This window comes from Eutrema salsugineum, unplaced genomic scaffold (assembly GCF_000478725.1).
Source record: "Eutrema salsugineum unplaced genomic scaffold, Eutsalg1_0 scaffold_15, whole genome shotgun sequence".
NCBI lineage: Eukaryota > Viridiplantae > Streptophyta > Magnoliopsida > Brassicales > Brassicaceae > Eutrema > Eutrema salsugineum.
The window spans coordinates 6,508,078-6,523,730 of NW_006256867.1; the positions used below are offsets into that span (position 1 = coordinate 6,508,078).

The window sequence follows — 15,653 nt, forward strand, 5'->3', positions numbered from 1 at the left end:
AGAGAAAATCAAGTAGTTCAGGTGATTGCCGAGCTAAATCCAATTTTCACCGATTTAAATGAGTTTCACTCGAGTTAAAATTAGTTTGTCCTTGAATTTTGCTAAGTCTGAGTGGAAATTTGGACAAAGTGTGTATTTGGGGAGTTGATCGGGATTCAGACAAGTTTGGTCAAAATCAGACAAGGTTGGTAAGCGGTTATCGGAAAATTTGATACTCCAAGGAGAAAAGTTAAGCAAGAACAATGATGTTGTAGGAGTGCCAAGGAAAAAGTGTGTGAACGGTTCTCTGATTTTAACCAAGTAGGTGTTTACGCGAGAACTATTAAGCTCGAGAAAAAATGACACACGTGAACAGTTTTAGTAAGGAAAACGGTTTCTGGGTTGTTTTCTTCGGGGAAAATGAGGAGCGCCTATTTAAGAAGGACTTCCAGCTCATTTTTATTTTTTGCATGAGCAAGAATTCTAAAAGATTCAGACAGAAATTTAGAAGAGAAAATACCCCAGAGAAATCAATTGTAGCTGAGAGAAATCTGATTCTAGCCAAAGGATTGAGATTTTATCTGAGCGTGTTAAGAATCTAGCCGAGTGATCAAGAGAACATGTATGGGCGAATAGAGAATCTGTTCTTACCGAATCCGAGAAAAGTTAAGGTGAGTGTGTGACCTTGGCTATTAGTTTGGGTTGTTTTCATGCATATATATTTAGTTCTGATTGCTTGCTTGTGAGCTTGTTTGCACCTGTTTGACTTATCATCGTTTATAACCTGCTGGTTATTGTGGTGACTGATTAACCTTACCCGGCAATCTAGATCATGCATTGAGCTTGGGACTGAGATGCTTGCTAAAGCATGTTTGGTTGTGGAAGGATCGATTGGGTAAGCGTGCATGCTTATGCATAGATAGTTTTCTGTTGTGATAAGCGTTATCTTGACTATGTGGTTGATGTTTGTTTACAACTCTGTTCGGTGAGATGGGATGACCATTCTTACTAAGCAATTATGTTGCTTATACCTTCTTTTATGGACGCAAGTGACATGAATGTCTGATCAGCGTCCATAGACTAAGACTGTGAAGGAAGATATGGTAGAATGTTGGGTAGAAGCTCTAGTGTAGCAATGTATTAGCTTATATGCAAACTGATTATTGTACTAGAACCTCATTTGTAATACAAGTATTTCTGTTTAATTCACTTATGTTCTGTAAAGACTTGTCTATTTGATCCAGTTCGCGAAAATGTTAAGTCAATCAATATAGAAATTTAACTAAGTGTTGGCTAAAAAATAAATCTAAATTAGAGTGCTACACTTAACTCCATCGCTTGCTAAAGTGTAGTTATAGATTCTTCAGAGCATATCTGACCTGATCTGAAATATTTCTTATTTATTCTTTCAATTACATGCAAGAGATGATTGATTAGATTGATAGATAGAGTTGATCATTGCCCCAAGAGTGGGCTAGTCATAAAACAGTGTTTTGGATTCTAGAACGAATAGGTATGGTTGCCACTATGAACTTAACTTGAATAAGTCCGTCCATGAACCCCTAAAGATTTCTTGAATACCCAACTTTTTTAATATATTGCCTTAAACCTTTTAATTTATTGATTTTTTTTTTCGTGGAACAACCCTGATCGACACACTTTAGATTTTACAGAGGGAAAACTTTTGTCTTAGATTCATCTTTACTTTTGAGAGCTTTTGGGGAGACAAGTCTGAACTTTGTTCGTTTTGAGAGAAGATTTCGAACCCCTGTTATTTATTCAGTGATTTCTTATTTGCAATCTATTCATTCATGTCTGTTGCTTCAATATTTATGTCTGAGTAGTTAGCTTGTTAGGTTTAGGGTTCTCTAAAAGGATTTCATTGAATGCTGGATTGATTTGCTAGTTAGGGTTCATAATCTGATTAGTTCTTCACCATAGGTTGATCTTAAAGCTAATTCTGCACTGATCACTTAGAACTTAGATCTTAGTTTAATTGATTGATGCAAAAGTGTAATTGAATAATCGTAGGGTGAGCAAAGTAGCTATCCGCAAAGAAATTTGGTTTAGATACTTTGTCAACATATCGAACCTGCACTTAAGGCTAGTTTACATCTTTAGGATTTGCAAAGAAATTTGGGATTTTAGGATTTAGACTTAGATAATTCTCGCAACGAAATTTGGTTAATTATAATTTCGTGATTTGAGTTCAAGAACCGCGCTTAATTTGAGTCCTGACTAATTGATTTATCCACGTTCTCTGATTTCCTGAGAAATACCCTAGGCCTAATCTTTGTCAAATCGAGTTTTACGAACATTTCTATTGCGTTGCTGTTTTAATTTCATTATTTCTGCTTACCGTAATTCAATTCTAATAGGTTTATTAAGCGAATCTGTCGTCTCTGTGGTTCGATCCCTACATACTACAACTGCACATCTGTGCTCTTGCAGAGTAGTTCTAGGAATTAAACTTTGAGAAGATCATGCAGCTAGATCATTGTGTCCTAAAATAAAACCCAACTCACGTCATTATACTATACTAATACTCTTCCTCAAATGGGTACATGTAGATCTCAAATGTCCCACTTACCAAGTAAATAACCGAATTTTTGTCACCCAAATGCCTTAGTCAAAATCTCAGCTAGTTATTTAGTTGTCTTGACATAAGAGGTAGCTACAATACCGATAGATTCTAGCAACGTGATCATCCATTTTTATCTCACTGAGTATAACAATCATAGTTCAATACTCTAGTTCAACCCCGGCCCGATAGATACAATAGGTTGTTTGTTAGTTGTCCATGACACAATCATATCACCATATTATAATATAGTAAGTTAACGATTGCCGACTTAATGGGAAAAAGATCCAGTCTAGGTGACAATAAGATGAAAGAGAAAGATCATTGATAGAACTTAGCATAAAACCTGGGCCAAGTGAGCTATTCAAATGCCGGAGTGTAACACCCGGTCCTGGGTTCCAAAGGAAATCAGACTAAACCGGCAGTATTATCTAACCTAACCAATAATTTCTGAATAATTCTTTAAATTTTATTCCAAATCAAACCAAATCCAGTCTTACAATAGAAATGAATAACTCGAATAAATCCGAAAATAAGCAGAAAACAATGTCTTAAAAAAACGAAAAATAGTTCTTAAAGCAATAAAAATCTTTCTCCATCTCTGAACGCACACCACACTAGAGCTACTCGTCTAGTTCCTCCTAGACATCATCACAATCACATTCATCACACTCACCTGCAATATGAATTTGAGAGAGAGGGATGAGTAATTTGGGAAATTACTCAGTGAGAACCAAACCAGGCTCCCTTCCCACTAATTTATTTTCCACCAACATGTCAAGAATAAATCCAACAAGCAACAAACAAGCATCCTAGCGATGCACAAACAACTAGCAAGCAATTATAATGTCTCCAACCCGCCCATCACACAAGGCCATACCTCCCAGTCACACAGACTAGGACCACATCTCCCATGTCACACAGACATAATACCAGGCAGTCACACAGACAAGCCTCCAGTCATATAGACTCCGGAAGGATCGGCGTACCTTCCCCCACCGTTGAACTACCACTTTAGTCACACAGACAACAATAGCCCAGCAAACAAGTCCATAACTCGGCACATCATCACCGAGATGAACACCTGATCTAACTACTCTACCAATCACTAACCACACAACAGGGTGAACAATCAAATATGCTGGCTCTTCCTCTAATGAGATCCTAATTCATTTCATTAGACTCACACATGTATCTAGCTAGATGCACAAGGAAACATCCTAGGCTCATCAGATCTAGACTCCACACACCAGAAGAAGACAAAGGAATAAGAAGAAGACCCTAGATCTAATCCTCACCTTGGCCTAAAAGCAGATCTGACTTAAAGAGAACTGGTGGCAAAGGAATCAAGGAGTTTTTGTGAAAGAGGAGGCTGACGACCACTCCTTCTCCTCTCAGACGGCGGCGGCGGCGGCTTCCCTTCTCTTCCTCGGTGGCGGCAAGCTTCCCTTCTTCTCTCTCTTTCTTTTTGCTTTGGTGGCTAGGGTTAATAGAATGAAAATGAGGCTCCTCCTCATTTAATTCTTCACTGAAATATAAGGGAAAATTAGGGTTTCTGGAGCGGGCCTGGTCTTGATGGGCTTTTTCCAATTGGGCTGGAATTGGGATGTTAATTGAAATGGAAATCCTGCACCTTCCAACAAAATTGGTACACTTTCATGTACCCCAATGGTCCTTACTTGTTCATTCCCAGCAGTTTCCACTGCCTTAGACCTAGGAATGAACCTCCCAGAAAAAGTCCAACACTTGATCAACCTCGAGCTCACGAAGGTATGAGTGGCACCAGTGTCGAACAAGGTATATGCAATCGCGCTCCCTACTGAGACCGATCCTACATGATTCATACTTATGTCTAGTTATGCATTTCCATTCTACATTCCTATTCACAAGCAACATATATAATCACTCAAACATTTACTTACCAGCGATCGGTGCGGCTCCCTCAGGATCTCCAATGGTGAAGACACGAGGTCCAACAGCCTGCCTCTTAGCTGGTGGTGCTCCTGGTGCTGCTCCTCCTTCCTGCGGAACAAGCGGTGGAATCTTGCAATCTTTCTTGAAATGACCTGATCTGCCGCAGCGATAACACTTGCCAACCCTTGCAGCGCTTGGGCTATTCCTGCCTTGATGACCCACTCCTCCATATCCGTAGCACTTAATCACTCCACACGGTCCAGTGTGTCTCTTCCCACAACGCGGACACTCTAGAGCATTCCCGTTGGCTCTCCCCACTGCCATATCATCCCAGGTCTTCTTTGGTGCCTCCAGGGCACGGGGTGCTCGGCCTTGACCCTGCCTGGTCCTCCTCAGCTCATCCAAATTGGCTTCCTAAATGGCAGCTGTCTCCACAAGTTCCACTAATGTGGAGTACCTCCTGACAGAACATCTGCTCCTCAACTCCAACTTCAAGCCTTCATGAATTGACGGACCAAGTCAGCCTGAGTGAAGTGCTTCCTGGAGAACCTCCTCAACCTGTTGAACTCCTTCTTGTACTCCCTCACAGTGAGGTTCTCCTGACGCAGGTCTTCAAAGGCACTCTCCATCTGGTCCAAGGCTTCGGGTGGAAAATACTCTTTACCAAACGCTTCCTTGAAATCATTGTACGTCAACTCATACCGACCCTGAGTTGCTTCCAGCACACCATCCACCATCCCACCATATCAGCGCCTCCTCCTTTAGATACTGCACGGCTAAGTCCTTCCGGTAACCATCCGGACATCTCATGGCATCAAAATTCCTCTCCAACCTCTTCCTCTTGTTATCTGCAGACACTGGGTCAGACCTCCCACCAAAAGCTTCCATTCCCATATCATTCAGGTGTTTCATGGCCTGATAATATGTCAGCCCAAATATATTGACGCAGGAGGCGGAGGCACATACTGCTGCTGAACAAACACTAGCAGCGGCACATTCTGAGGTTGAACAAACACTGGCGGCACAACCACAGGCGGCGGCTCATGCACTAGCGGCGGGGGCACATTCTGCTGATGCTCCTGCTGCTGCTGAGCATTCACACCTACTCCCTGGTTCAAGTGACCATACATCTCCCGATAGCGTTGCAGCTCCTCCAAGACTGCAGCATGAGCTGCTTCTGCTGCGGCTGTAGGCACTTGAACAGGTACATCTCTCAGGATTTCCAGCCTGCTGGTTCACTGAAATTCGGTTCACACTTCCTGTCGTATCAGTGGTCTCCTCATCCCCACTTGAACGACGAGCTTGGGATCTGGTGCACACATTTCTGGCTTTCGGAGGCATCTACATCGCACAACACGAGAAAACAGACAATAACTAGAGAAGCTGATCTAGGTAGATGCCTCCTAAACCCTGCAAATAAATTAAACAAACAATAACTAGAGAAGCTGATCTAGGTAGTGGTTTTCTTTGTTTGAACCATTTGAAAAATCTTTGAACTTTGAAAACTCTTAAAAACCATATATATATATATATATATATATTTTTTAAAATCCAATTTTTTTTTAATCCTGAAAAATTCAATTTTTTTTTGGAAAACTCGGAAATATTTGAAAACTTTTTTTTTAAATATATTCATTTTTTTTAGAATCTAATTCCCAATTCCACTACTCTAGACTAGACTCTCTCTCTATTTCTAACTCGAACCTAGGTTCTAATACCAATTGTAACATCCCGTCCTGGGTTCAAAAAAAAACCAGACTAAACCGGCAGTATTATCTAATCTAACCAATAATTCCTGAACAATTCTTTAAATCTTATTCCAAATCAAACCAAATCCAGTCTTACAACAGAAATGAATAACTCGAATAAATCCGAAAATAAGCAGAAAACAATATCTTAAAAGAAAATACGAAAAATAGTTTTTAAAGCAATAAAAATCTTCCTCCATCTCTGAAGGCACACCACACTAGAGCTTGTCTATTTCCTCTCAGACATCATCACAATCACATTCATCACACTCACCTGCAATATGGATTTGAGAGAGAAGGGTGAGTAATTTGGGAAATTACTCAGTGAGAACCAAACCAGGCTCCCTTTCCACTCATTTATTTTCCACCAACATGTCAAGAATAAATCCAACAAGCAACACACAAGCATCCTAGCGATGCACAAACAACTAGCAAGCAATTATGATGTCTCCAACCCGCCCTTCACACAAGGCCATACCTCCCAGTCACACAGACTAGGACCACATCTCCCATATCACACAGACATAATACCAGGCAGTCACACAGACAAGCCTCTAGTCATATAGACTCCAGAAGGATCGACGTACCTTCCCCCACCGTTGAACTACCGCTTTAGTCACACAAACAGCAATAGCCCAGCAAACAAGTCCATAACTCGGCACATCATCACCGAGATGAACACCTGATCTAACTATTTTACCAATCACTAACCACACAATAGGGTGAAAAATCAAATATGTTGGCTCTTCCTCTAATGAGATCCTAATTCATTTCATTAGACTCACACATGGATCTAACTAGATGCACAAGAAATCATCCTAGGCTCATTTGATCTAGACTCCACACACCAGAAGAAGACAAAGGAATAAGAAGAAGACCCTAGATCTAATCCTCACATTGGCCTAAAAGCAGATCTGACTTAAGGAGAACTGGTGGCAAAGGAATCAAGGAGTTTTTGTGAAGGAGGAGGCTGACGACTACTCCTTCTCCTCTCAGACAGCGGCGGCGGCGAGCTCAGGTGGTGGCGGCAAGCTTCCCTTTTTCTCTCTCTTTCTTTTTGCTTTGGTGGCTAGGGTTAATAGAATGAAAATGAGGCTCCTCCTCATTTAACTTTTCACTTAAATATGGGGGCAAATTAGGGTTGCTGGAACGAGCTTAGTTTTGATGGGCTTTTCCCAATTGGGCTGGAATTGGAATGTTACACGGAATATACATAATAATGTTTTTCAATGTCGGGTAAGAGGTGACTACATAAAGCAGGCCGAGTAATCACCAAATACACCAAATTTGGAGACAACAATATCGTTTTGTTTTTGAAAAATACTCTCTTTCATCTTCTGTCAAATTGTGGATTCTGTTCAATGGGTGTATCCACCAGTTTTGCTACAAGCAATCACTTCTCCAAGATGATGTTTAAAGCATACAAATAAATTCATCGTTTCAACGATAGACTCATATACTTCAATCCCCAAAAATCACATGAGTGGGTTGAAATCTTTCCATGCGGAAGCACTTACTCAAAAACGGTTTAAACTTGAAGATGAGTTTGGAGTCATTTCCTTCAATTACTAATTAAATCAATTACACATATCAAAATTTAATTTATTAACTTAACACGTATTATGATAAGATGAGTTAGTAATTTTGAAACTTTTACATAGTAATTAATATTAACTAGATTCTATCTCGTGCGTCCGTACGAGAAATTTTGAATTTTTTAATCTAATTTTATAAAGTAATGTGTTTTTTATAGATATAATATTTTTTATAAATGACACAATTTTATTTTATTTTTAGATAAAATTTATTTTTAAAATGATAATAAAAATATTATTTTAACCTGTCCATTCCATTAAACCAAAAAAAAATCATGAATATAAAAATATAATTCTATGCGGTCTGTTTATATTACCATATAACATAAATATTTTTTTAATTTTAAATATTTAAATTTGTCGACAAAAAAAATTTTAAATTGAATGATTATAAAAATATATAATAATATATCATTTATCATCTTTATCATTATGAGAATATTATTTAAATTTGAATATTTAAATATAAAATAAATTAATATCATTATTACTATTTTTATAAAAATAATAACAACTGTTTTTGTAGTTTTGATAATTATTCTAACCTATATCTAAGAAAATCTAAACTTATTGAATTCAAATTTAAATTTTGTTGGAATTAATTTTAAACACAAAATTCCAATATTAAATTTTTAATTTTTGAAAAAAAAATAATCAAGTTAAAAATATGTTTGGCAACATAAATAGTAGATATCAAAAACAGAATAGCAGAAAACTAACTAAATTATGTTTGGATACAAAACATACTTGCATTTTAATAGTATAGATGTAAGATTTAGTTTCTAAAAGTTTATTAAATTAATTATATGCAAAAAAAAAATTAAAATTCTTTCAAAATAATTGGTAGTCCAGCACATTACACTAAACAAGCATTTAATATATCTATCTTATATATAATGGTTGAAGGGAGCTCTCCAACGATAATACCTTAGCACCCCTTCATTGGTCCATATTAATTTTTTTTCCTGCGCAAACAAAATAAATAATTAATCAAATTTAAAAAAAAAAACAATTAAAGAACATAAAAAATATTAATATGTGTATAAATATTTTTTTAAGTAAATAAAATTCAAATTTAATTTAAATATATAAATATTTCTAAATATTATACAATACAAGACATTTTAATTGCACTATTATATTTTTTTCAAGTGATTTAAACTTCATTTTCAAAAAAAAATATAATTAAATTTTAATGCAAATGAAAAAAATAAATTATAAAACAAAATAAGTTAAGACATTTTAAATAATTTAAAATAAAACTCCAACTAATAAATAAGACACAAAAGAATATTCAATAAACGATCAAAGAGATAAAATTTAATTATTAAAAAAATATTAATAAAAAAAAGAATGGATACATAAAGATGTCCTACAAAGTTTTCTTTTTAAAATAAATAAAGATGAAATCAATAAAATATATAATAAAAAAACTCAAAATGATAATTTGAGAAAGTTAACAAATATTATATTAGGAAGATTTAAAAAAGTATAGAATATGAAGATCTAAGAACAAATAAATATTCCTCTCTAGTATTTAACGTATAGTTTACGTGAACTACTACGTTTTTATACAGAAATTAAAATAGTAGATCTTTATCCTTTTTTATACGTGAACTATTACATTTTCATACATAAATTAAAATAGTAGATCTTTATCCTTTAATTATCGTGGGAAAAAAATCAGAGTATTTGGAGGTGGCGTAGAAAAGATTACAAATATCATCAAGAAGAAGTTGAAGAAACAATAATACTAAAAATAAAATTTAATTATAAAATTATAAAATATATTATTTAAATACAAATTAAAACAAGATCCGCGCATACTGCAGGTTCTCTCCTAATATATATAAAGAGAGTTTTTCTCTCTTCTGGTGCTACCACATCAGCTACCACATAGGCAGATTTTTATTGACATCACTAGAAGAAAGAAAACATTTCTTTATATATATTTAAAAGTAAATATTAATGAAAAAAATCAGAATAGCTAAAATTCTTACATTCCCTAAAATCTAATTTTAAATAATTAAAAAAATATTGTACACTGGAATCAATAAAAAAGAAAATTACATGAAACAAGGAGAAATAAAATTATGCAACAAAAACTTTCAAATGTTATTTTTTTATAATATGAATACACAAACAAACACTAATATATATCTATTAGAAAATACGAAAAATCAAAATTACATAACTGAATATAAACAATAAACCTAAAAAATGTTCACGTGAAAACAGACTATATGCAAAAGATAATAGAACTATAAATTAAATAGAAATTAAAAAAACCAAAAAATTTCGGGATATAAGCAGGATAAAGAGATCTAAGGATATGGCCTTATGTGCATATTGATGTGTGAGACCAAGAAAAAAAATGAGTTGAAAAATGATAGAAAGAAGATGTAATATGGTTCTTATAAATATAATTGGTTTAGATGAGAATATAAAGAAGTAACGTGAAAGTAAGTTATAAACGGATTCTTAACGTCGACAAAAAAAAACTAATGATCTAAAAAGAAAAAAGATAAGCTGTAAAGATATGTAAAACCTCATAACCTTCTGAGAGGTAGCAACAAAGAAGAGAGAAAATGTTCATAAAATTAATGTCTATTCCACTAAATTTTGCCTACACAAATTATGTTCAAACTTCTTATTACAACTTCAATAAGAACAAAATATTTAAAAGTAAACAAAAATTGATTTCATTATAAATTCAAATTTGTTTTACAACATAATAAAATCAGTAACCAATAATTTTATAGCAAAAATAACATAAAATTAATTAAAAAAATAACCAGTATTGCAATAAACAAAAAAAAATAATAGAAAACATATTAAAAAAAATAATTTTACATACAATCAAATTTTTATAATGCGTGGGTCAAATTCTACTATATATATAAAGTTATCTTAGTTATCTTCTCATTCTGCTATGTCAGTCGTCACTTCAGCAACAATCTGTTTTTTGAAATGAAAAGAAAACAATAAACCATGTTTTCAAATCTGATGGAAATAGATTAAAGAAAATATAAAATTATTATAACACATGTTAAATTAATGAAATATATCATAATTATCATAATATGTGTTAATTAAGTTAATATATCAAATCTTATGGAAATAGATTTTAAGAAAAGTACACAACTTTCTGTATTTATGGGTCAATGAAATAGAGTAAGGAAGTACAAGTTTTTATTCTAGAATACTTTATGTGCACAGAGTTTTTTTTAAAAAAAAAAAATTAACAAAAGCCATGTCTTCGCAATTATATACCAAATTTTATGAAAATAGATTAAGGACAATTTAAATTATACATATTTCTATATTTATTTGTCGATGAAATAGAGTAAGAAAAAAAAGGATACAACGCATCCAACATTAAAAATAAATCTCAAAATGTCTACTTTAAAAATTGGCCTACTAAGACTAAATATTGGCTTCAGATTTAGGATTCAGTCCCTTCTAGAAAAAAATGCAAACCTCGAATTGTATGTTCTAAAAAATAGAATATTGTGTTCAAAATTCTTAGTCCAAAGTGTTGAGAAAATAAAGTAAAAAAAAAAAAATATTACACAAGTTTATGATTGTAAGGGTCTTTCCAGAGCCGTGCCTTACATGTATAAAAAAAAGCAACTGCCTTAAGCCACCAAATTTGTTTCTAATTAAGGGCCATATTTTTTTGTAACTTTAACTAAAAATGTAAGATACATAATTTTGTTTGTTATGTATAGTAAAAAAAATTATGTATATATATATATATATATATGAGAGACAACTGAAACAAAGATGTTATGATATTTAAAATTAGATTTTATTTTAAAAAACTATAATAGTATGAACAATAAATCAACTATAAATAGAAATTAAAATTTAAACAAAACAAAATAATAACATCTGTTATAATTTGCCTTATGCTTCTCTAATTAAGGCTAGGCACGACACTGGGTTTTTCATTTTTAAAGTTTCTGATTTGAAAAACTTCCACTTTTCTCATCTCTAATATGAAGAAATGACAACATATTTTTTTTTTTCCAAAGCACTCTGTAAATGGCATTTGACAAACAAATATTAATTATACATTAAAAAAAATTGAGATGATCATTATTATTATTTTTTTTTGATGATGATCATTCTTTTGCACCATAAATTGACATGTTTAGATTGTATATACTTAGTAAGCTGTATGAGTTGCGTTAAAACAATACATATATACTAAGGACTTATAGAAATAATAAAAAAAATTAAATTAAAAAGTACGCACTTCTCAAAACTTGAAAATGATAATAACTTCTGTTTAAGAAAAATAATTGCATAAATGGACAACAACAAAAAAACAAGTAAAAATAAGCACAATACACTAAAAGAATACATAGATGATAAAAATAAAGAATTTAAAAAATCATCAAATATAACACAAATTTTAAGCTGATAAAGAAAAATCTATTAACATAGTAATAAAAATAAAATAATATTAGATGACAAAAAAGTTTTAAAATTTTCTTAGAACGTCCGCGCATAGCACACTCTTCGATATAATATATATATATATATATATAGCTCATTTACCTAAAAAAACATTGTTTCACATGCTGATGAGTTGATTTCCCGATATAAATAATCATAATTTCCCTTTTTTTAACAATCATATTTGGGTTCATATTTTATTTGCTCGTGGTAAGTAAACATAAAAAATATTAAAGACAGTAAGAAAAAGAGCCTTTGTATTGGGTGATTTGAATGTCCGAATAAAACCCATGTTCACAGCAACATACATAGCATTCACACAAATTATTATATTTGAAAAATGAAAAGCATCACAAATTCCATTATTCATCATTACCATCACTTCACAAGCAAATACCAGCATAAAGATCTAGCACACAGATGGTCTAGTTAACATACAAACATTTAAAGATACACATATTTGACATAGTGAGCCGAACAAGACAAGTCTGGTTCTAGACTTGTGCTGTGAAACGAGTGCTTTCCATTATGTGATAGGCGCTAGCCTGCTCGAGTCCCTCACGCCTATGGAATTCTCTGATCTGCAATTAGTTTGAATGATATAAGAAAAATTTGGATGATAAAAGAATGCAATTAATTTGAATTAATCGTTTCTTACCTCATCACACGGCAAATCTTTAAACTCTGGAAGAATTAGACGTTGAACGAACTCAATGTATGAAGCCGTGGTGGTTTCAGTTACACCGTCTGCAAATTCAACCGGAAGTTTCTCCGACATCAACGACACTTGTAATAGTAGACCATCTTGACTCACTGAAATATATTTTCATCCAATTAGATAATGGTTATCGAATAGAAGTATTCAAATGTAAATTCTCAATAAGTTAAGATAACCTTTGAGAACTCCTCCATCCTTGTTGAGTTCGAATTCCTGCTCTTCGAGATACTCTTGGACGCATTTGATGTCACTGAAACGGTGTTTAAGTCGATGAACCGCAAAAGCAAGATGGTTCATCGTGTAGCCGTGGATAAGCGTCCATGCCGCATATTCACTTTCTCTATCGTTTATAGACAATTCATCATAAATTTACATCAATTGTATTTGATCAAATGTACTATATGAAAACGTAAAAATGTATTGATTAAAGATACTGATGATTATTAATTAGAATTTTTTAACATATACTTGGCAAGTTGATTGAAGTCGGTGGATGTTGGCTTCTCCCAAATTAAAGACCCCAAAGTGCTTGAAAGGATCGCTTGCTTACCACCTTGAGGTTTCAAATACTTCCTTATTATATCCTAATTAACCATGGTTAAAGTAAGACAAACAAAGGAGTTATTAGAAATGTTTAAGATTCATAATGGCAACATTAATATGTTTTGTGATCATTCATACCTGTGATTCAGAGCTCAGTTTGTCCACAAGAAGCTCAGCGAAAACAAGTCGTGGCAAAGGGCCGTTGCCTAGACCGTGACGATAACCGGGAACGTGAAGATCCGGAGGAGAGAGCCAGAGAACTCGTACCTTCTTCTTTGGAAAATCAAGTTTGCCTCCAATCTTGTATCCATAATCCATGAAAAAATTCGACAAGGAGTCTATTCCGTAACCATCGACCTAAACCCATACCACCAAAGAAAGAAACAAACAAAAATCAAAATCAAAATCAAAATCAATTCATATATATATTAGCCCATCAACGATTAACAAACACAAAGGTAAAGTAAAGAAAAGTCTCAAGAAATGAACTCCAACTTTTTTTTAAAAAAAATAATTGATATCTAAAACACAAGCTTTAATGACTAAATGACCAACTTATTGTGCTTTAGATCAGAGTCGCACCCAAACAATAAAATTCCAGAGGAAAATGCACAATTAGTTTTACCAAATGTTGACGAGAGGATTCGTACCTTGAATGTCCTGAAAAAGAAATGGTCGTAGGAGATCTTTTCGTTGTCCACCGACTGAACTAGTTCCCACACCGTCTTCGCCATCGGATTCTTCCTCAAGTAAGTTTTCAGTATACTTTCAAGCACGTCCAGGAGAAATGTTTCACTTCCTCCCTGATTACAACACAATCATGTAACATGATAATGATTACTGATTTGGTTCTTGTAAACAAATTTTTTTTTAAAAAAAAAAAAAAAAGAGAAAGAACCTTGAATGATGAAGCGTTAGGCAAGTCAAGAGAACCCATGTTGGAAGATCCTTTGGGCTGTGTATGAGGAACACAGCTTTGCTTGATTGTTCTTATATCTTATTGTAGATTCGTATTTATTTATTATTTAATAAAAAATCATATTTAATTATTACGTATAGATAAGTGTGAAAATCAGCCAAGGATCACCGTGTCTCACAATGATTACTAACGGACAATTTTATATATAAAACTTGGTCAACTTTCTTCAGCTGCTTGCCACATCAGCATTGGAGAAAGCGCCACATGTCCATCTAAAATCTTAATAAAATAAATAATTAATTACATTTAAAGAAAAACATTTAATTAATCACATTTAAAGAAAAACATTAAAGCACATTAATAAATATTAATATGTATATGAACAAAAATATTTAAATAAATAAAATTTAAATTTATTTTAAATATATCAATAAAATATATATAAAAAAAAAAAATTCAAAATGGTAAATTTTTCTATGAGATATTACGTTTTTATACTTAAATTAAAATAGTAGATCTTTAGTCTCTCATTACCGTAGGAGAAAAATCGGATTATTTGGCACAACTTATGTCGAAGAGATTACAAATAGGGTATCATCTAGAAGAAATCAAAGAAAGTATAAATATTTTAAACGAAAAAATGATGGTAAAAATGTAATTCAAAAAAAATTCTAAAAATGTATTATTTAAAATATAAATTAAAACAAGATCCGCGCATATGTGCGGGTTCTCTCCTAGTAAAAATTAAAATTTACTAGGGGCTGATCCGCGCTTCGCGCGAAATTTTGTATTGTATTTATTGATATATTTAAGAAAAAACTCTACAATATCAATTTTTTTCATTATTAGATTTTGTATTTTAATTTTTTATATATACTTATTGTATTTTATAATTTATATAAAACATTTAAAAAATAATCAAATAATATATCAATTAAAACTTTAAATCAATTTTAGTTTATATATATCTTTATATTTATGCGGGTTTATGATTTTGGAACATATACAATTCTTTATTATTGCATTCAGAAAAAAAATATATGTAAGAAGCAATTAATTATTTAAAAATATCTCAATTCCCTAACATATTTTCAAAATATATTCATAATCTTTTTTTTTCTACACTCATTTCTCTCTCCATCTCCCTCTCCTTCTCCCTCTCTTTCTCCATCTCCCTCTCCCTCTCCCTCTC

At 32.9% G+C, this 15,653-nt stretch overlaps 2 protein-coding genes across 2 annotated transcripts; both read right to left on the reverse strand.

Moving 5' to 3' along the window:
- Positions 1-3,279: 3,279 nt before the first annotated feature.
- LOC112088096 lies at positions 3,280-4,798 on the reverse strand. The gene is made up of 4 exons (XM_024158251.1): positions 4,483-4,798; positions 4,194-4,391; positions 3,550-3,668; positions 3,280-3,372 (listed from the first exon to the last, which is right to left on the reverse strand). The coding sequence occupies exons 1-4, from the start codon at positions 4,796-4,798 to the stop codon at positions 3,280-3,282; spliced, it is 726 nt and encodes a 241-aa protein (XP_024014019.1).
- A 7,781-nt stretch (positions 4,799-12,579) lies between these two features.
- On the reverse strand, positions 12,580-14,735 carry LOC18022250. Its single transcript, XM_006405131.2, has 7 exons — positions 14,441-14,735; positions 14,193-14,345; positions 13,681-13,899; positions 13,468-13,583; positions 13,176-13,339; positions 12,940-13,094; positions 12,580-12,862 (listed from the first exon to the last, which is right to left on the reverse strand). The coding sequence occupies exons 1-7, from the start codon at positions 14,477-14,479 to the stop codon at positions 12,776-12,778; spliced, it is 933 nt and encodes a 310-aa protein (XP_006405194.1). The 5' UTR covers positions 14,480-14,735; the 3' UTR covers positions 12,580-12,775.
- Between the last annotated feature and the right edge of the window lie 918 nt (positions 14,736-15,653).